The sequence below is a fragment of the Cavia porcellus genome, unplaced genomic scaffold (genome assembly GCF_034190915.1).
Source record: "Cavia porcellus strain 051 isolate PalLab524CR breed Dunkin Hartley unplaced genomic scaffold, mCavPor4.1 scaffold_19, whole genome shotgun sequence".
Classification (NCBI taxonomy): domain Eukaryota; kingdom Metazoa; phylum Chordata; class Mammalia; order Rodentia; family Caviidae; genus Cavia; species Cavia porcellus.
The window spans coordinates 52334587-52355366 of record NW_026947502.1 but is presented as its reverse complement, the minus strand read 5'-3'; the positions used below and the strand labels follow the sequence as shown (position 1 = coordinate 52355366).

General features: G+C 44.9%; 1 protein-coding gene across 1 annotated transcript in view; it reads right to left on the bottom strand.

Moving 5' to 3' along the window:
- Kcnq3 (potassium voltage-gated channel subfamily Q member 3) overlaps nt 1-19018 on the bottom strand; it is a 313472-nt gene extending 294454 nt beyond the window's left edge. Inside the window, exon 1 of the mRNA XM_063231065.1 lies at nt 18623-19018. Coding sequence (XP_063087135.1) covers nt 18623-19008 — 386 coding nt within the window. The 5' untranslated portion in view covers nt 19009-19018. The remainder of the gene's footprint in view (nt 1-18622) is intronic.
- Nucleotides 19019-20780: the final 1762 nt, after the last annotated feature.

Below are 20780 nucleotides of genomic sequence, written 5' to 3'. Positions count from 1 at the left end.
AGGTAACAAAACTAATCTGTCTTTTCTCTCTTTTTGAAATCTGCAGAACTGAAAAACATTTCATGAGCGGGCAATTAGGATCAGATGCACATTATCTAGGCACAAGCCTCTACTTGGGAAAAGGTGGCCACCAGTTTGTGATGACTCATGGTCTACATGAACCACTCCTAAGTCAGCAATGCAGCAAGTGGCCCTAGCGGAAGACCTCTGCAGTCTCCTTAATTGTGAGCTCACTGCTTAATACCTTCTTTTTCTGCCACCAACTTGCCTCTCAGTTGATTGGCTTCTGTTGTGCCATGAGCAGACCAAACCCTTGTGGCAACAATTCCTGCCCAGAAAGGCAAAGCCTATCTATAATGCTAATAGTTTCTCACTGAGAAATCCTAAAAAAGTATCCAATCACCTAATTTTTCTGGGAAAAGGCACAGTCTTCAAGTGAAATGTCTTGTCCAAGGTCACACGGCAATCTCACAGTTAAGTCATTCTGCTCTCACTGTGTCTCCTGTTCCATGCTCCGGCTCTCACATAAAGGGCGGCTGGCTGTAGCCGTGGAGGAAAGCCCACTTTCCCCACTGTTACAGTCCATCGCCCCCAAGCTTTGCCACTTAGTGCCTCTGCCTTCAACTCTGACACTGACATGGACTCCATTTCATCCTCTCAAGCCTAAATCAAGAGCTGCCTCCTCCAGGAAGCTTGCCCAGTCCCCACCTCAGAACCAGCCCCCAACAGTCTGCCTGCATTTTGCCAGCTTGCCTTCGTTTGACAGTTTTTACCATTGCCATCAACAGCATTATGCCACCTGCTTCACAGCCATCATGCCAACCTGTGGTCACTGCTGTCTGGAGGAGCCAGTCCCATAGTCCCATTTTACCAACAAAGAATTGAGGCTCAGAAAAGTTAGATGATGCTGGGTAGACATCTCCCAGCACAGTCACACTGGCTATGAGACTGCCGCATTCCTCTGTGCTGCCCATTACTTCCTATCTGGACAGAGATGCCTCTGAAGGCAGGAGCTGTGTCTCTTTCCACACTTTCCTTATGCCAAGTCCTCCATCAATGATGTCACCATCTGGCATCCTGCCTCCTGGGCCAGGTCTCACAGGCCTCCTGCTTCTTGGTTTATGTTCACTCCATAGATCACTCCTGGCCCAGCATGGTCGTGCTCAAGGTAGGTGGTGAGAGCCACAGTAAGAAGTCCCGTGGTTTCCTCTCTCCCATCCTACCCCTAAACACCAACTACCACTAATTAACTATGGTAGCTGCCATCAAACAAATTAATAACTTTCGGTCATTTCCTTGTAGCTTAGTAGGGGGCTTGGCCATCCCTGTAAGGAGGGCTCATGGAGACCCCTACACTCTGGACTCCTGGTGAGAAAGGTGATGATAAGACAACTCAAAAGCACTCTCTACAGAGAACCAAGCCCACAAGCAGAGCCTCAGACTAACAGTGATGTCATCAGACAGCCTCTGCCATGGCCTTCTGCTGACAACAGCAAGGCGGAGGCATGGACGACCCATCCAAAGCCACCGGTCCATCTCTCTCCTCTTTATGGCATCCCATTCTGGCTGCCTGCCAACGTACCCAGGCCAGACAGCTTTTAGGCCAACATGGTGATCCTGATGGCTTTGCCAAGTTTGAAAGTGCTGGCAACACAATTCTGGTCAATGACACATAACAGAAAACCTACTGTCTCTTCCTGTCACGGCCACAAGGAGCGTGGCTCTGGTGAACCTACCTGGCTGAGAGCACACCAAGGTGACCTGAATATCATCTCTTAGTGAGGCCATCACATAGTCAAACATGGGCAGACAAAAGGGTACTAGAGAAGCCCAGCCTGGTTCTGAAACTGTGACCAGGGTCCCGATCTCAATCAACCCTGCAACTCAGTAATTGTGGGACATGGGGTGCAAGTTTTCATGTGTCTGAAGCCAAGCCCTCCACATTTACATCATGGGTCTGAGAACTTACTGTACACCAAACCTAAGTTCAAAATCCACCAGTTAACTTCTTAAAAATTACATTTTATTTCTGGAACAGTTTTGGATTTTCAGAAATATTAAGAATAAAGTAGAGCTCCCACATAAACTGCACCCCATTTCCCTAAAATTACTATCTTACATTAGCATGACAAATTAGTTACAAGGAATGAATTAATGCTAAGGCATTATTATTATCAAAGTTTGCAGTTTATTTATATTTCCTTAGTTTTTACAGAATACCTTTTCTTTCAACCAAGGTGCTATCCAGTTTACCACAGGCCATTTACCACCCCTTGGAAGAAGTCACTGCCTATCTCCCACATTATACTGCTTCTCCCTGAGGTCAGAGTGTTTACTTAAATTACTTGGAATTCTTCTATACAGATTTATCTTTCTTCCTCCCATTATTCACTTAATAATTTATTTCTATTATGATGGACTCATGGGTATTTATTTTATACTTTGGCTGTACTTCAATGTTACTTTGTCAAATTTCCCAAGCTCTGGACATTGGAAGGCCCTTTTTGTTGGCTCCTATGTCCCTTGAGTCCCCTCACAACAATGTGGGATTTAAAAAAACAAAAGCACTTGCTTTACTTTCTGGGACTACAGGATGCCTTGGTTCATCTTATCTATCTCCTGCTCATGTCTTAGAGTCAGCCACCTCTTTGGGGATCTCAGCTCCTACAGAAAAGCGTTAGAAACCAAGACTTGGGTGCTGGGTGCTTGATGCTTCCTGTGGACTGATGTTCTGGACTTTCTGTGCTGACAGCACAAGGAATGTATGTGTTTATCCCAGCCCATGCATATGCACGTATTTATAAATGTCTTCATACATAAGCATCTGTATTTACATTCAGTTTAACACAAATTTATATGCATATCTCCAACTCTAATTCATTGCTGCATGGCTATTCCAGACTCCTCTTGCTTTTCTGTAAACCCTCACTCCAGCTATGAGAAAATTAGACCCAACCATCATCATCTTCTGCTAAACTGTTCCAATGAAGAATATACATATACAGAATCACATCTTTTTACCTGAATCTTCCTGGTAAGCAATCTTATCCACTGCAGCACAGTGCTTAGATACCGTTTCTTTGCCTTTGGTCTTAGAGACTCACTCAGAGCTCAAGTTTCTTAAGGCTGCACTTCCCTCATCCAACAACTTCAACAAGGCTGTTCCATTTGTTTGTTGACCTGAAAGATTCTCTTGTCACCATCTGCGTTCCTCCCAGGGTTCCTAGCTCTGTGTCCCACTGGTAAACCTCAAACCAAATGAGATTTACTTTAAGCACTCCCTTACTAACCTCCTAGGTTTTTTGATACACTAACATCAGATTACTTTTGTTGTAATACAGTACTGTGAACTTAGACAAGTGTATTAAGTCATGTATCCAACAATATAGTGTCACACAGTGGTGGTGTGTTTCACCATCCTAAAATGTTACCTGTGCTTCATCAACTCAATCCTCCTATCTAGTCCTTGCCAAAAATTGAACTTTTATGGTCTGTATAGTTTTACTTTTTCTATACTTGATCTGGCTTTTGATACTAAGCAATAAGATCTGAGGTTCATTCATTCTTTTATGTCTCAATAGTTCATTTCTTCTTATCAGTGAATAATAAATAGTTTATTTTATGGATGTACAGGTTTAGCCAGTCTTCTACTAAGGACATCTTGGTTGCATTATTTACTGATTATTAACAAAACTACTAAAAACATTTGCATACAGATTTTGGTGTAAATATAAGATTTCAAATGAGTTGAGTAGCTGTACAGGAGAATCATTGCAGGACACTGTAATGATACTATACTCAGCTTTGTAACAAGCTACATATCTTCCAATATGGCTTTACCATTTTTCATTTCTACTAGCAATAAATTAAGGTTTCTGTTGTTTCACATTTTTGTAAACATTTGTTATTATAGTTTTTTTGGATTTTAGCCACACTCATTCTAATATTTCATTGTTGTTTTAATTTACAATCCTCTGATTAAATTGCTTTGAGCACCATTTTGAATGCTTATTTACCATCTATATATCTTCTATGGTGAGCTGTCCAGATATTTTGTTAATTTTTAATATAATTGTTTTTCTTATTGTTAACTTTTAGAAATTTTTGACTAATGTCAATCTAATCTTACATCCAATATGCGTTTTGCAAGTGTTTATCCTAGTCAGTGATTTGTTTTTCACCTCTTGTAACAATATTTTTTACCCATTAAATCTCACAGTTCCTCTTTCACTGATGAGAAATCAAGAGTAATGTTATTTTTATAGCAGTCTTAGTAGTCCTTAGCCTTTATTAACATTTGGCAAGTGTAAACTGTAAAACTCAACTAGCTATTGTATGGCCTTGTAAGTATGCTAAAAACCACTAACTTGTACATTCATAAGTGGTGAGTTTTCTTGGTAAGTAAATTGTGTTTCAATTATAAAACACCTAGCCAAAAAGAAATCATCAGCCAGGAAGGAAAAGAGCTGAAGTAGGAATTCAGGATCTTTGACCACCTCAAGTCCCAGAGTTGCCCCTATGGAACCAGCCTCAAGACCATCAGAAAACTATTCTGAACCTCAGTGTCCCAGTGGTGAAACACAGGCTAATTACAAAGATCTGACAATGCTGTCACAGAATCCAATGATGCAGAGTTTTTAGTGGTTACCTTTGTGTTCTGAACAAAGCTAGCAATAAAAAATAGAAGCAGTGATCACTATAATTAATACTGTTGTTAATATCTGAAAATTGAAGAATATGCTCTTTCTTTCTATATACAGGCACACACACACACACACACACACACACACACACACACAGAGCACACACCTAGCTCAAAACACATAATCACAAAGTATTTTAGCCTTTAGGGAAAATACAAAACATAACCTTTAAATTTCATCTGATGTTTACTATATGAAACAGCTGTATTTTTGAAGACACAACTTGGCTCACAACATATTCATGTCTATAAAGTAACTTAGATTAATTTGGTAGATTAAAAAGATGGGTTTATGTGGCTTTGCTCTGAAAATTCGTTTACAGTATTTACTGAGTTCCTATTATATGCCACCAGGCTCTGCCCTCATATATGAGTAGGCTCTTCTGAAAGAGAATTAGAAGCAACATGGGAGAAATACATAAAATACAATGGCAAATACGAAAAGAAAGAGAATCAAAAAATGTATCTAGAATAAGAAGTGCATTCCAACAACATGTGAGAGGAAAAATTAAAGCTACCTAATGAATTCTTGAAGGTAAAAACAAAATTTGACCCAGCGGCTAGAGCAAAAATAGAAAGTGGAGTGTTCTACAGAAATCACCTTCATCAGATGCAAATGCAGCAACTCATTCAGTGAAGAAATGTATCATATACTCACCAAAATGCAGCCCAGACTTCCTAAATACATTTCCCCCTTCACTGCAGAGAAAGCAGAGTGTGTGCAGAAATCTAGCATGATTGTATAAAGCTAGTTCTAGGCCATTTGGAGGTCAGGAAGCCTGGGTAAGTGTTTTCATTAGTATTTTCAAGAATCTTTTCTTTATATACCTTGCTTTGTTTCTGTCTAGATGTTCCCCCCAATGCTTCATGCAGTAATTTTGAGAGGTGGCTGAATCTAGAGTTTGTGATCAATTTATGATCCAGTGCTGAGATTAAGATGTGAGTGCTATACCAACCAGAGGGCAGGTAGCCTGGATACAATATAAGGAACAGAAAGAGGCTTATCTCCTCCCTTTCTTCTTGCTTTTGCTGTCTTCTGCCATGTGTCATTCTGCCTTGGAGCCAGTAGATTATGGGCTGAAACTTTTCCAAACTGAGAGCTAAATAAGCCTTTTCCCCTTTAGCTTTGGGTATCAGGTATATTGTCTTTGTAATGAGAAAAGTAACTAAAACAGAATTTGATACCACAGAAGGAAGGTCCTTTTTGTGACTATACCTAACCATGTGGTTCAGAAATCTTTGGTAATGGCTTGTGGGAAGAATTTTGAAAGATTTGGAGATGCTGGCTGAAAAAGTAGCACTGTACTCTATGGGAGATTCTGGTCAGAGCTCAGAAGACTAGAAAGCTGATAGAAATTCTGCAGTAAAGAACAGGTTTATGAGGTTCTTACTGGGAAGAACTGCATTGGCTGTTAGACTCCAAACAATATGTGTTATGGTTTGGAAGAAAGCTTGTCTGCGTTTTGCTCATGTCCAGAGACTTTGCCTGAGACTGAGATTAAGGATGGTACACTAATTAATCTGAAAAGAAATTTCAAGGAAGCTGAATATTGAGGCAGTGTCATGGTTACTTTTGGGGGTTTTAAAACAGGTTTATGTTGAGAATCAAGAGCAGAGAGCCTATAAGAATGACTTAAAAGGATAAGTTGGCCAGAAAGAAAGACCAGTAAAGTTGTGGACTGCAACAACAGAGAAGAGATCTTGATTTCTGAAGAGCAGGAGAATAGAAAAGATGGTCTGAAGGCATCACAAGAAGCAGAAAGGCTCCCCTTGAAATCTCAAAATTGCAAAAATGAAAGGTTTTTCTTTGAGAAGAATGTCTGAGAGGACCATGTTCTAGAATGGTGATGTAGTAGTGAATTTGTCTCTCAGGACTGGACTCAGAGTGCTCAGCAATACAGGCACTCAACCCCTAGGGCCAAGAGAAAAGCAAGTCTGGCTACTGCTCCAACTGATAGCAGACCTTGGCTTCATCCACATGGTGCTAATTTTAGGTGGGTGCAAAATGGAAAGTTGTAGGATCAGAAAGGCTTCTACCCAGATTTCAGAAGAAGGCCTGAAGGCCAGGCAGTGTATTCCTGAGATGGTGGTGGATAAGGCTGTGAGTGTGAGACCGTAGGTGCAGTGGAGACCCAGAAGTTTGGAGAAGCCAGGAGCATGAGGAAAACTTCAAGGGGGGAGCAGAGTGGTCCCAAGCCAGAAACCATGGGAGCTACAACAACAGACAGTACCATAGGGGCAGGCCTTGGAGTCCAAATCTTGCCACAGAATTCCTTGGATGTTGCATATGATACTCAAGGACTTAATGCTTTCCCTGCTGGATTTTGGGTTCACTTTGGTCCCATTCCTTTGTGTCTCCCAATATGTAACTTTTGGAATGGAAATTTCTATCTTGTGCCATCACATATTGAAAGTGTTTAACTTTCTTTTCATTTGTACTCTTAGTTCAAAACTAAGAGTTTGCCTTGGATCTCAGATAAAATTTGGGACTTGGGCTTTTCATTAATGCTGAAACTGTTAGGACTTTGGAAACCCTTAGAGAAGGACTAAATGCCTTTTGCATACAGGAATGTTCATGAGTCTTTGAGGGGCAAGAGGTGGGTTGTTAAATTTGTGTCTAGATATCTCTCTAAAGCCTCACAGTCTCGGGGTGGAATTTTCAGAGGTGACTAAATTTAGTCTGTGATTGATTCATGGTCCAATGCTAAGTTTAAGGGTGTGAATGTTACATCCACCTTTGGGTGGGTACACTAGATACAATATAAGGAACAGAAAGACACTGTGTGACCTCACACTCTTGTCGCTTTTGCTGTCTTTCACTGCTATAGGCCAACCTGCTTTGGAGCCAGCTGATTATGGGCTAAACCCCTATAGCCTGTGAGCTAAATAAACCCTTCCACCTTTGGCTTTGTCTGTCATGTATTTTGTCTCAGGAACAGAAAAGTAACTAAGATACACTTCTCTTTCCTTCTTAGTCTAAATTTCTTCCTTTTACCACAATGGTAAATTGAGCAGAACTTCATCCTTAGGACAGGAATCATGATATTGACGTCAAGATTACTTTTATTAACTGAAACCATTCTTATCTTAGCTGAACTGAAAAAGGGTAAGGAAGTAATAGCCCCTTATCCAGTGCCTACCCAAGTATAAACTAGGCTCCATTCCATTGGCTCCACTTTACCATGTGGACAGGAATCTCTGTGTTGCAGACAAGGGAACAGATGTAGGCTGGTTAGGTGGCTTACTCAAGGTTAATCAGCTAAAAGATGACTCAGCCAGGACTAAAAGCTAGTATTTAATCCATGCCCATGTCTGTGCCTGTCACTACAGCTGCACACCCACCATGAACTGATAATGTGTTCATTTATCCTGGAGTATCTGGAGAGCCATTTGTTGCAGCAGACTCTAGACTGGGAAGAATGGATGTTTGCATTTAGGATATATACAGCTAAGAACCAAATGCTCAGCATCTTTAGATAGCACAACCAAAGTTTCACCTAGTTGTCAGTGATGACTGCACTTTCCCTTTAGTCAATTTCAGCCCCTTTCCTTCAGTGTGAGAACAAATCAGACTTTAATTTAGAATACATAACCCAGTCAAGGATGGTCAAAAATAAAGAACAGAGGAGAGTGTCAACCCCATGCTCATGACAAAATCAGCATCTTGCTGAGGGAAGCCTTCCCTGATCCATCTAAACTGTAGACAACTTAGCTTGAACATCAAGTAGGCTCGGCATATGCATATGTTAGAGTGACTGTCACACCACAGTGCAATTACTTACCTACTCCATCACGACCTCCTAAAGTGCAGAAACTGACACTCAACCCCTATTCCCAGCTCAAGGTCTGGTGTCTATGAGGCCTGAGAACAGTCCTGACAGTTGATCTGCATTTTGAGTTTAGTCAGCAGGTATCTGAGTGCATGCATGGCAAAGCCAAAAATAAGATTTTTCCCAAGTTAGAATACCAAAGAAGAATACAAAAAGAAACCTTAACTTTATCTTTGGTAATCTGGAACTGTGAAGAACAATGCTAATTACTTCCCAGAAAACCAAAACTAGGCAAAGGACAGAAGTCAGAGCACCACGGTTCATAAGCAGGATCCTGCTATCTTCTCCACAAGAAATGTGTAAAAGCAATCAAAATACCTGCTTCAGTCTTGTTTGGGAAATGTTAATGTATCTCAGCTTATAAATTAATTAGATGCTTCATTCCTTTAAAGTACTGCAAAACCTCTCAGATTCAGAGTCAGCAGGACTGAAGTTGTTCATGCTTATTGAAAAGTTCCTCTGCTTTATTTGGTGAAAATTAGTAATATGCAGACATACCATTAGCTCAACAAAAAAACTACTTCCCACCTCAAGGAATAAGGCAGGCAGTAGCCAGTTTGCATAGAGCTCAAGGATCATGTAAAGCTGTTTTATTCCACACCCCTGGGTCAAAAGGAAGACTGAGCCTCAGTTGCCACTTTTGGTGACCTATTTGATAATGCATGCTTTTAGCCTACTTTTTCTTCCCTGTCTTACTTTCCTCACATCCTTCAATGCTATTTACTTCTCAAATATTTCTTAACATCACTTCCTAAATTGTACATTCTCAATAAAAAGGTTAGTGATGTAGGTCACTGATAAAGCACTACTTGCCCAGCATATGTGAAGCCGTGGGTTCAATCCTCAGCACCACAAAAATAGTAATAATCAATAAAGATATTATTATTTTGGAGGAGAAAGATTTCTTCTCCAGGGATGGGGTGAAAAAAGTCTTACTCTTCTTACATAGCAAGCCCAGAAACAGTCCTGGTATTCGAAGTTCATGGTTGGGGTGATTAGGGAGAAATGTCTAAAAAGACTCCTCAAATGGGAGACAGTGAGACAAGAGAGTTCAACCTGTTGTTAAACAAACCACTTGCACTAATCTTTTCCTTCAGTTTTTAAGAACACCCAAACCAAGACTCAGATCAGCAAAGGGCAGTGTTACTACTGAATGCTACAAACTCTCCATTTAGTCCTTTCAGCAAGCTGGAAGGCAGAGGGTATCATGAGGAAACGGGGGCTACGAGAAGCAAAATGACAGACAGAGCAACTACAAAGCCAATCAGCTGAAACCTCTAGATGAGACCTTGAGTTTCCTGGTATCTGGGCCAGTGTTTCCTGGGGTCCCCACTGAACCTCAGGAGAAAATTCAGAATGCCTACCCAAAGGCACAAAAAAAATGCCCCTAAATGCCAGGGGCATTACTAATGGCAATAAACTAGGTGTCTACAGATGGAATAAAAGGGAAGTGCTGCTCACAGGGGACTATAAACAACTTAAGCTGTCATTTGAATGATGGTTTCAGCTGCACTCAGTAGAGGCTAGACACTGGCTAATAGGGACTCTTGGTGCAGAGCAGGCTCAGGGGAGTTGAGTAGAGAAGAGAGGATCTCAGCCCTATGAGTACAGCAGGAAGAAAGACTCTTCTTGGCAGGAGGCCCCCAAAGCCTAGAGTGGGATGCGCAATTTGCCAGCCTGTATCTCCTTTCTCTGTTTTCTGCTTGTTCATAAACCACTTGCAGGAATCCAGAAGAAAGTGTGGTCCTGAGCAATAATCCATCTTCTTCTTAAAAATAAATATTCTGAACAAAACACCTGTTGTGAAATAAAGTTAAAAACCGCAACTGGGATATCATTTGATTCCAATCCAAAAACAACTGCAAATGCAGAGGAAATAGGTTTTGGAAAGGTGGTTCACTCACCCACAGCTGCTGGGAGCTTGGCCTTGCAAGAAGACCTTCCATGTCTTGCCCTTGTCAGCCACAGGACCTTAGGCAAGTTCCTGACTGCCTGGATCTTAGTTTTCTGTTTTCAGCATGTTGCTCAACTCTGAAAGCTCTTGCCTTTTGTAAGACACCAAGTACCTCTCCCCATGCTGGACCCATACGTCCCTTAAACTCCTGCTAAGTAACTGTGTGCTAATTAACTGTTAACTGTATCAGATTTGCTGATTTCATGTTTCTTTCAGACTGGCATCACTAGGAAGAGGAGCATCAGAGCGAGACAGTGGACACTGTGACTTGAGAAAAGGGCAAGAGTAGAGTGAAGGAGTTTTCCAGCACTAGGTGCTTTCCCATTTGGGACAAATGGCCAGGATGAATGAGCACAGAGCCCAGTATTTTCAATTCTTCTTGGACAAGAGTTCACCCCAGGCCCCCAAGAAGACATCACAAAAGTATGAATGAAGTTAAACACCTGTGATGAGTTTACCAAGAGCCTAGGGAGTCAATGGCGAAGAAGTGCTAAGCTTGCCCAGTCCTCTGGTTACAAGGCTGGCTTTAGAAAGCCAGATTCAGTGATTTGTTTGCAGCCACTTGTGGAAACTGCTGTGGCTACTGAAATACAGAAATCAGGTTACCCTGACATGGAACAGATGGTGTTGCTGCTCAAGATGGATATCATAAACTACAGAACAAAGTAAAGATGCTCTTTATTATTAAAATGCTGGTTAGTTATCTTAATATACTCTTACAGAATTCTTGGAAAAGGAGCAGAGAAGAGGGAAGAATCAGGGAAACCGGCCCAGTGGTATTCAGCAGAAGAAGAAATCAGAGCCTATCTACAGGATACTCCACACCCATCATGAAAGGACTTGCTCTTCACTCTTATAAGTTATGTGAAAGAAGAAATCTTGTTCCTGATTCACTCATTCTTTGAAGAAAACAGTTCAAATTCCTCCATTGTTTCTGTGGCGAATGAAAAATCTCACCCAGCAGGGCTACACAGAATGAAATCTGATTTTCATTCTTACCTGCTGTGGCTTCAATGGTCCCTTCCAAAACTGGCAAAGCCATTAAGAGGTGATTGTGTCAGGGGTCTTGTCCCTGTGTGAGTGGGATTATGGTCCACATAAAGAGGCTTCTCATTCTCTGTCCTTTTGCCCTCCATCTTCTACCACAAGGGCGCATAGTGTTACTCTCCTCAGGAGGACTCAGCATTCGAGGTACAGTCTTGGAAGAAGACAAGGAATCCGCCAGCAACTGCATCTTCCTGGCCCCCAGAAGTGTAAGAAATAAGTTTCTGCTCTTTATAAGTTACCTGCTCTGCAGTAATTTATTTTTAGAAACACAGACAACTAAGCTACATGGCATCTATGAAACTAGATCTGATCCCAAAATGTATAGACTTCTATCATATTATTTCCAAATTCTTTACTTTTTTTATTTTTCAAAAAGCCAGTCACCTTAGGGAAGCTCAAAGCCCTGCAGCTACAGTACTGAGCTACATAGTGATACCTTCCCATTTTTTTAAAATGCAGTGATGCACAGATCTAGAACCTTCTAGATCTATAGTAAAATGGTATCTCTGAATGCTGTCCTCTCAGTCATTTTTGAAAACCCTCTCATGGACTCTTACACTAACCCCATGGAGCAGGCACTGTGACACCCATTTTGCAGACTGGGGGATTAAGTGAGGAATCCAAATCACATAAAAAGTGCAGCTTTCCTGAAAGCTCATCAAATGCACTGCCAGCAAGCTCAGAGCTGCCTGGGGTCACCCAAATCAGAATCACAGAGCACAGCAGCAGCAACAGAAAGTGTTTTCACTCAGCCCACATCTGAAGACTGACTTTGAAGCAAGACTCTCCCTTGCCTTCCCTGAAAGTATCTCAGTAGTGAAAAGATTGAACAGATCTTGTTTGCATTATGCAAAATCGCTAGACCAAGACAAAAAGCAAAATGGAGTAGGACACTGATCCTCAGGAAAACTACACAGGATCACTGTTGATTTACGAAACTTTGAAATGTTTGTGGAATTTTTAAGGAGTTAGAAGTGTAGCTCGGAAGTATATTTACCCAGTGTAAGTGAGCCCTGGTTCTATCCCCAGCACCATAAACTAACTGAAAACAGAGGTGGGGTTTTCCAAATAGTACTAAAATAAATTAGTATTGAATTGAGTTGAGCACTCCACTGTCCAAGCAAGGGACTGGTCATTAACTGGACACACAATACATGGCCACATTGCATCCCTTGCTGCTTAAAGCCACCTTGGAGAGGTTTCCATTGATACCGCCCACAAAAGAGGGTAAAGAGTACCTTCTGTGTTAGTTCCCTTCACATCGCTATTACAAATACCTGATATAACCAGCTTAAAAAGAGGTGAGATTTACTTTGGGTCACAGTTTTTGGGGTTTCAGTACACAGTAAGTTGCCCCTTTGCTTTAGGCCTGTGACAAGATAGCACCTCGTGGTGGTGGAAGCGTGTGATGAAGCAAGGCAGAACCAAAGAGTGGAACACACTATTCAAGGGTGCACCCCCAATGACCCAAACTTCTTTCTGATACGCCGCACCCCTTAATCTCACAGCCTCCCCACGGCACCACTCTGAGTAAGAAATCTTCATTACTTTGGCTCTGGGGACATTTTAGACCCGAATGATAGCAATTTTCTGCTTTCCTGGGTTCCTCATTTGCCTTCCAGCATCCCATTTGCTCGAGTAATAGCTGATCATTTTCATTTTTTCATATCTTGTTCTCTCCAGAGAGGAAGAGGTAAGGCTCATCTCCCTCTGCGGAAGGCACTCCGCATGGATTCCGTGAGGACTCAGCAGGTGCAGCATTCACAGCAGCAAGTGGCGCACACCAAGCTGCATCTTTTTCACCCCATATTTGTCATTGTGTGGGCAAAGCTGTGGCCACTGGGGATATTGTGACATGATCGGTATACAGGACTCATGGACCAGCTTCCTGTTGGGCTCACCTAACAATGCCTGTCATCAGTATTTGTGACTGTGTTTCGTGAATTTGTATTTAGTTTGCTTCTTGCTTTTAAAGTTGTTTTAACCTTTTAAATTTTCTAAATTTTAAAGTGAAAAGAATAATAAAATGCATACAAACATTCTCTTTGTCTGGATTCAAAATTGTTAATATTTTTGCCATCTTTGCTCTTTCTCTCTCTCCTCTGGGTGTGTGCATTGTACACACACACACACACAATACCATTCTCCAACCAAAAAATGGAGCAAAAAAGAGAACAGAATAAGAGCATCCACCTACATAACTGCAATGCAATTATCGCATTCAAGAAATTCAATTTTGATACAATAATGTTATCTAATTTGTAGCCCATATTCAAATTTCCTAAATATCCCCATCATAATATCCTTCACTGTTACTTCAGTTTTTGAACTCAGGAGCCAACAAAAGATCAAGCATTGCATTTGATCGTTTTATCTCTTTAGCCTGCTTTAAACTATAAAGTCCTCATCTTTCACCAGTTCATTTCTTGACTGGTTCATGACACACACCCTCTGAAACAGATCATACCATGTACTTGGCAAGAATTCTTAAAGTTTGAATTTATCTACTATTTCTTCTTGCTTAGATCAAGGGCATGTGGAACACTATGGCCAGTATGTTGTACATATGTGAAGAATTACAGCAAGATAAGGGTAAGGTTAGTTTGTCTTATTATACATATGTTTGATAGCTTTAGTTCAAGTGGAATCTGACAGATTTCTCACTTATGGCAGCTTTCTGCCTAGATGATTCTCATACATGTCTAAGTTTTAAGTCTTGCTATTCCAAACACAGTCCGCTGACCAGCAAATGGTGGGTTCTCCAGGGAACTTGTCCAAAATGCAACAAGACTCCTGACCTGAGAGGGGGCATTTTCAGTCCTCCTCTATTTTGTACAACCATGACATAGTGAAGTGAGTCCCATGAGTGGCTGAGGACACCTGTGTGAGCCCAGCTCCACCTCGTCAGGGGCTCCTGAGAAAATCACCTCACTTCCTAGAACCTCAGGTTCCCCTGTAAAGGAAGCATGCTTAATCTCATGGCCAGTGATGGCCCATGCTGTGAGTCCATTTCCTAGACAGTGAAATTCCATACACATGGGGTCACAGTCCCAGCATGGACCTCACTATCCCGACATCTGGAGGCTGCGATGTCAACCCCTTGCTTGGCTCATTCTTCTTGAGTGGCTTGACCATGATATGAAGAAGAGAGCCAGGAGGAAGACAGAGCATTCTGAAAAATGAAGACAAAGATAAAAGGAGTTTATGTCAAAGGGCAGGGACATGGATTGCACGAAGGATGCAAGAACATGGCAGATTAAATATGCTCAAGAGGAGAAGCAAAAGATACTTATTCACTTATTGTGTGCTCACAATGACGTGTCTAAGTATTTTCATATCCATAGGCATCCTGCATAAAACTCCCTTGCAAAGTTCACTAGCCAGACCCTTTAGATAAGATAGCTGTGGGATTAATGTGTCTCATCCTCTAGCATTGCTAGATATCCCTGGTGCCAGCCCACCTCAGCCAACAGTCAGTGGGTATTTCTTGCAATCGTTTCTCCTTGGTTTGTCAACCTCTATGGCTGCAAGAGAGATGGCTAGGGCAGCAGAATGTATTGTGACAAGCCAGCAACAGTGCCAAGATGAGGCCAGCAACTCTCCACTAATAAGAAGAGAGAGTCCCAGAGAGCCTCAGGACAGCCACAGAGCCAGATGGTGGTGACTTTTAAGGAGACCCTAATTCACAATCCACTAGTGATTATTGAGCATCTCATGCTGAGCTCATTGCATTCACATGTAATGTTTGCAATAAACCCAGAAACCACTCCTTGACACAATCTATCATTGCCAACTTCTAGGTCCCAACTCAGCTCCTGCAAAATCACAGAGACTTTGGTAAAGTCTGGATGTGAATTCCAGGTGCAGCACACTTGCATTACATCAGTACCTCTTTCACCAAAGGGTGAAAGAGCAGAACTGTAATTAGCCTCACCAGAGTTAATAATTCTGGTGGCTCCTACATAATTCCTTTCCCCACATCCCAACACTCCCAAGGACTGCTCTCCTCATTAAAGTCTTGTAATGCTGATTTTAGCTACTTACTATTGTGATAACGGCAGAGCTGTGGCAGCAAAATCTTGATTAACCAGGATCCTAAGAGAATCGTCTCAGGCCTTCATGCAGCAAATGCTTACTTAGTGCCTACTATGAGCTCCACAGACTGATGGTGTCTGAGAATGCTAAAAACACCACAGTCTTGCTCTCAAAAGCTCTCAGCTCAATGGGGCAGACAGGCAAACGCATCCATCCAAATGCAAAACTATACAGCCAGGCAGTTGCAGCACCGGGATAAGTCTGTTGCAGGCTGCAGTATCAGGGAAAGACTTCTTGGATGTGGTGACAGCAGAGCTGGGTGAAAGTGATGATGGACAGATAAGAGAAAGTAGAGGATCTGCCTTAATACAAAGGGAGCAGAGCAACATTTTGATTGATCTCCACATTTCCTGTATTCTATCTTTAGGAAAGAGAAAAAAATTCTTATCTCATAGGCCTGATTCATTTAAGAAAGAAAAAGTAGGCACTAGGCTGTGAGCCCACGGTCAGCCCAATTTCCTGGCCCCTCCAGCCATTAGCTCAGCCCTGAGCAGGATAATGGATGCTTTGAAGTATGAATTTCAATGCCTTGCAAAATCCTGAATCATCAATGCAAGTTTCAGTTCTGTTTATCTGATCGGACCTTCGCCTGAGCTGGAGAAAGGGCACATGATCCAGCTAAGCACTAAGTGGGCTTTGATATTAGAGTCTCAAACCTAAACCCGTGTGAGCTCTCCTGCATAACTTCGAATTTAGCAGAATCTACAATTCCAGGAGCCACCCATCTCATGTTTACGTGGTTCCTTAGCTTCTGACAAGCTCTGGCTTTGATTCAAAGACCCCTTCTCCTACTGTGCATTAAGAAAGGGGGATGGTCAGAAGTCTTCCTAGGGCCCTGTGTTACCAATGGGGAAGAGAGCACCCAGAAACATCTAGAAAAACACCGAAAGCCCCCCAGTTGTAGGCAGAGGGCTTGAGTAAGGATCTGGGCTCAGCTAGAGAGTCTACTCACCGTACTCCAATGTAAGCTCTGGGAGCACTGGATGCATGATCTTAGGCCAGTGGCTATCTCTTTAATTTTTCCTATCTTTAAAATGGAAATGATAAAATCTATCTCATAAAATCCTGTGAAAATTAACCAAAATAAGTTTATGTGTGTATGTGACTATGCCTGGGTAGTTATGACTCTTTCCCCTCATAGTTCCAAAATCTCGTAGGTCCTCCCAGGGAGGCTACAGGCTTTAGCGTTCTGACATCTGCTTCCAGGTGATGGAATAATGCTAGCAGAGAATAACATCGAAACTCTGTCAATAGAGATCTTACCTGTTCCTTTTTCAGAATGGGAAAAGTGTTGCTTTGAATGCTGACTGGCACAGGCAGCAGAAGAGGAAGTCCTCAGGCTCCAGAGGGACCTCAAGTTTGGGAACCAATCAATAAGTACACGTTTGTGTGCATGCAAACAGTTTGCTGTCCTTTGGTTCCCTATGGCATATTCAGTGTTAACTTCAACTTAACTAAACACTGTGGCACAGACAGAGTAGAATGTACTTTGAATCTCTTTTTTACCACTTAACCAGAGCAAAGGAAAACCTGACTGCTAAGCCGTCTCGCTAGCCAGATACTTCCAACATTTGCAAATACACATGCACACAGACACCAAAGGCCTGAACATCGCAAATCCACCTTCCTCCTCTGGTTCCTCAGTTTCCCAGCTTCTCCAGATTTGGTAACCTCAGAAGAAACCTGTTGCCCAGTCTGCGGGCCTGTGTGGACGCCCCACCTGGTGGCCAAATCAGGGAAAAGCTCTTCGAACCAAGGAGCCCAGCCGTTGAGCATAACTAACTCCAAGCTCCCTTGAACCCTTGGACCTTTTCAGTTGTGGTTCAACAGGAGGAAGCCAAAGAGGAGAATCTACTGTTTGGGGCACAAGGGGGTACAGTGTCAAAGCTATGGCCCATTTTCTGCCAAAATCCTGGCATCCAAACAGCTTTCTAAAAGGCAACCATTAGGATGACTGAGGCAAGACCAGGAGGCGGTTGGTAGCTGGATGTTCCCTGCCAACCCAGGAGTGTACGCTGCCAGCTCGAATCTCCAGTCCTTGGGGAGGAACCGGGGCTATCGTTCTCCCGCTTTCCTCTAATACAGATGGATTTTCCATTCCTGAGGTCAGGGGTAGCAGGAGGTGCATCTTTCTGCTGGCTATGTGTCTACTGGAGACTAACAGTGAACTTGTCTGAAAAGAAGAATGGCTGGAGACAAACCTCCAGACCAGGCCGCCCACATGCTCAGTGCCTGGGCCAGCCAAAGCAAGAAGAGGCGGCAGCCTAGGCTGAGGGAATATCAGCACGCAAATCACAGCTATGCTCCAAACCAAAATAATCCCCGAGCCCTCTCTCTGTTAAAGCTCAACCCTTCGGCGGAGGCTTAGAAATCCTCCACCTTCCTGTTCCTAAAAGAAACCCAAAGATGTGCATTTTGGCCAATTCAAGCCTCCAGTTAGTGAAACATCAGGTTCTTTTCTCTACAAGTACAGAGCCTTGGGAAAGGGAATGCGCGCGACACACACACACACACACACACACACACACACACACACACACGCCCGTCACTATGGGCACTGTGCAGTATTCCCATTCCCAGTTCCAGGATGTATTCTCTGAACTCCGCGACGATCCCACGAAAAGGTATCCACCCTCAGGAGAAAGAGCACTCAGGGGAGGGCCGCTTTGTCCAGTCCAACAATCGTATTAATTATGAAAAATCACATCATTCTTTAAAGCTTCCAAACCAACATCCCAGAAGGAGCTATAAATGCGCACCGGCGCGCGCGGACACCAAGCACCGAATCGGGCAACCACGCTTAGATCTTTTAAGCACTAGTGTCCAGGCACTCAGAAGCGGAAAAGACGCCCCGAGGGGAGGTTCGCCCCTCCTAGGCCCAAGAGCAGTTCTGGGTGTTTTAAAGCCCCATTGAATTCCTTGGCTCCAGCCCCCACCCAAACCCCAGTAACGCCGCCGAGGGGCGCCCGAGCGATCGAGCAGCCAGGTACTCACACCAGCGCGTGGTAGAGCAGCGCCCAGCCCCGCGGTCTCTCCAGGGCGTCGTAGATCAAAGTTTGGATGCGCCGGTACTTGGCGTTGTTCCTCTTGACTGGGCGGCTCAGGGGGGTCTTGGCCAGGAGTCCGATGCCCTGCGGGGTCCTCCGCTGCCCCTCATCCCGGCCACCACGCTCCAGCAGCAGAGTTCCGTCTTTGTCAGCTCCGGCCCCCAGCGCCAAGGTGACTTGCTCCGCGTCTCCAGGCGGCAGCCCCACTTTCCGCTCCTCATCGCCGGCCACCGCTGCGTCCCCTCCGGCTGGGTTAGCAGCACCGCCGCCTCCTCCGCCCCCGTCGCCGCCGCCGCCAGCCGCCCCCGCCGCCCTGCGCGCCTTGAGCCCCATCTGCCTCGCTCCCGCCGGCCGCTTCGCCTTCTCCGCTGCTGCTCCGGGAAGAAGGGGCACTCGGGGTGCGTGGACCAGACGGCGGCAGCGGCTGCAAGCCCGGGAACTCCAATGCCATGATCCGTGCGCCCCTCCCCACCCTCCCCCCCAAAAGCAGGCAAAGGCGTGCCTCCTGGGGACCAGGGGAGGCCGGGGTGGGGGCAGAGGTCACATCCCGCGCGGGTCAGCCGGGGGACCCCGAGGGGCGCGGACTGGGGGCCGCTAGGAGCCGGTGAGGGCGCTCGAGGTCGGCGCGGAGGCGCTAGGGCGCTTGGCGGCGGGAGCCTGGCACAGGCGCTCCGGGGCGGTGGTGGCGGCGGCACCCGGACCGGAGAGCCTGAGACAGCATCGCAGTTTATTTACAAGGCTGGTGCCAGCCGCCCTCCCGCCCGCCACACGCGCCGCCGCCGCCTCCTCCCTCCTCCGCGCTCCCACCGGCGCCCCTCCCAGCCCGCTCCAGCTCCAGCGCCAGCTCCAGCGCCAGCTCCAGCCCCAGCCCCGCAGCAGCAGCAGCAACAGCGAGCGCGGCGGGCCGAGCGCAGGCAGCCCGCCTCCCTGCCTACTTCCCTCCTTCCGTCCCTCGTCAGGGTGGGGCCCCATTGTCCCGCCCGGTGGTGGCGGGAGGCCCCGTCGGCGCCCCGCCCCTCCCTGCCATCCTACACTGTGGTGACCCGAGGGAACAGGGATTGCCAGGCCATAGTCCCTACTGGTGGATGCCAAGCGGTGCGCTCTGTGGTCTCAGCGCCCCGCTGCCAGCGCTTCTGTGGGCGTTGGGATTTCCTGGGGCAGGGCGCTGATGAGATAAAAGGATGAGCGTGGAAATTCCCGGGTAGGGAGGTGTGGGGTCTTCCTCCCAGCGTTTGCCACGGGTTGTACATTTATGATTACTCCCCAGGCGCCTCACTTGCCTCTTGTCTTTGGAGGTAAAAATCCAACTTTCTAGGTTGGCTAAGGCCAAGCGCACAGCACTGTGAACCTGTTCCACAGGAGTACTGCTCCTGGTTATGGTTGCAGGGTCATGGTGAACACTGCTGCCGCGCCTCCTCCCAGCCCCTATTGGTCCCTGTTCCCGGAGATGAGCAGAGCAGGAGAAACCGGCCATCAGGACAGGAATGACTTGCCTGATTCTGCTTAATCATGAAGTCCCCATGAGTGGGTGAGCTTGTCTGCCAAAAGGCATAGAACAGAGTTAGGAAAGTCGCTGTGCATAGAGAGCTTGAAGTCTAGTGACAGGTAGAAGACCACAGTGAAAAAGCCAACACCAAGAGAATGTTTTCCAATGCTGGGTAATGTCTATGCTGAAACAGATAGGAGTCTGTGCTAGTGACTAGAGGAGTTGTTTTAGACTAGATCCTGAAAGGCCTCATTGAGGAGGTGACATTTTGAGGTGAAGACCAAATGGCTTGCTGGTAACAACCATGGAAAGGTTCAGAGGAGCAGCCTTGGACAGCAAGCACACAGATGTGGCTTGAGCAGCTGGACGAAGAGAAGGAAACAGAAGCCATGGTGGCAAAAGCAGGGAGTTTGTGCCCTCTCCCATTACTCATGACGCCAGGTGCCCTTCCCCATCCCTGCTGCTCCAGAGGACGCAGGGTCTCCTTTAGTTCCACTGTCTCCACTCATCACTGCTAGAGGCGGCCGAGGGACAGACTGTGAAGCCAAAGATCTAGACCTAGTGACAAGTATCTGAAGGCTTCCCCCTGGCCTTTGGCAAGGAGCAGAGGAAAAGTAGA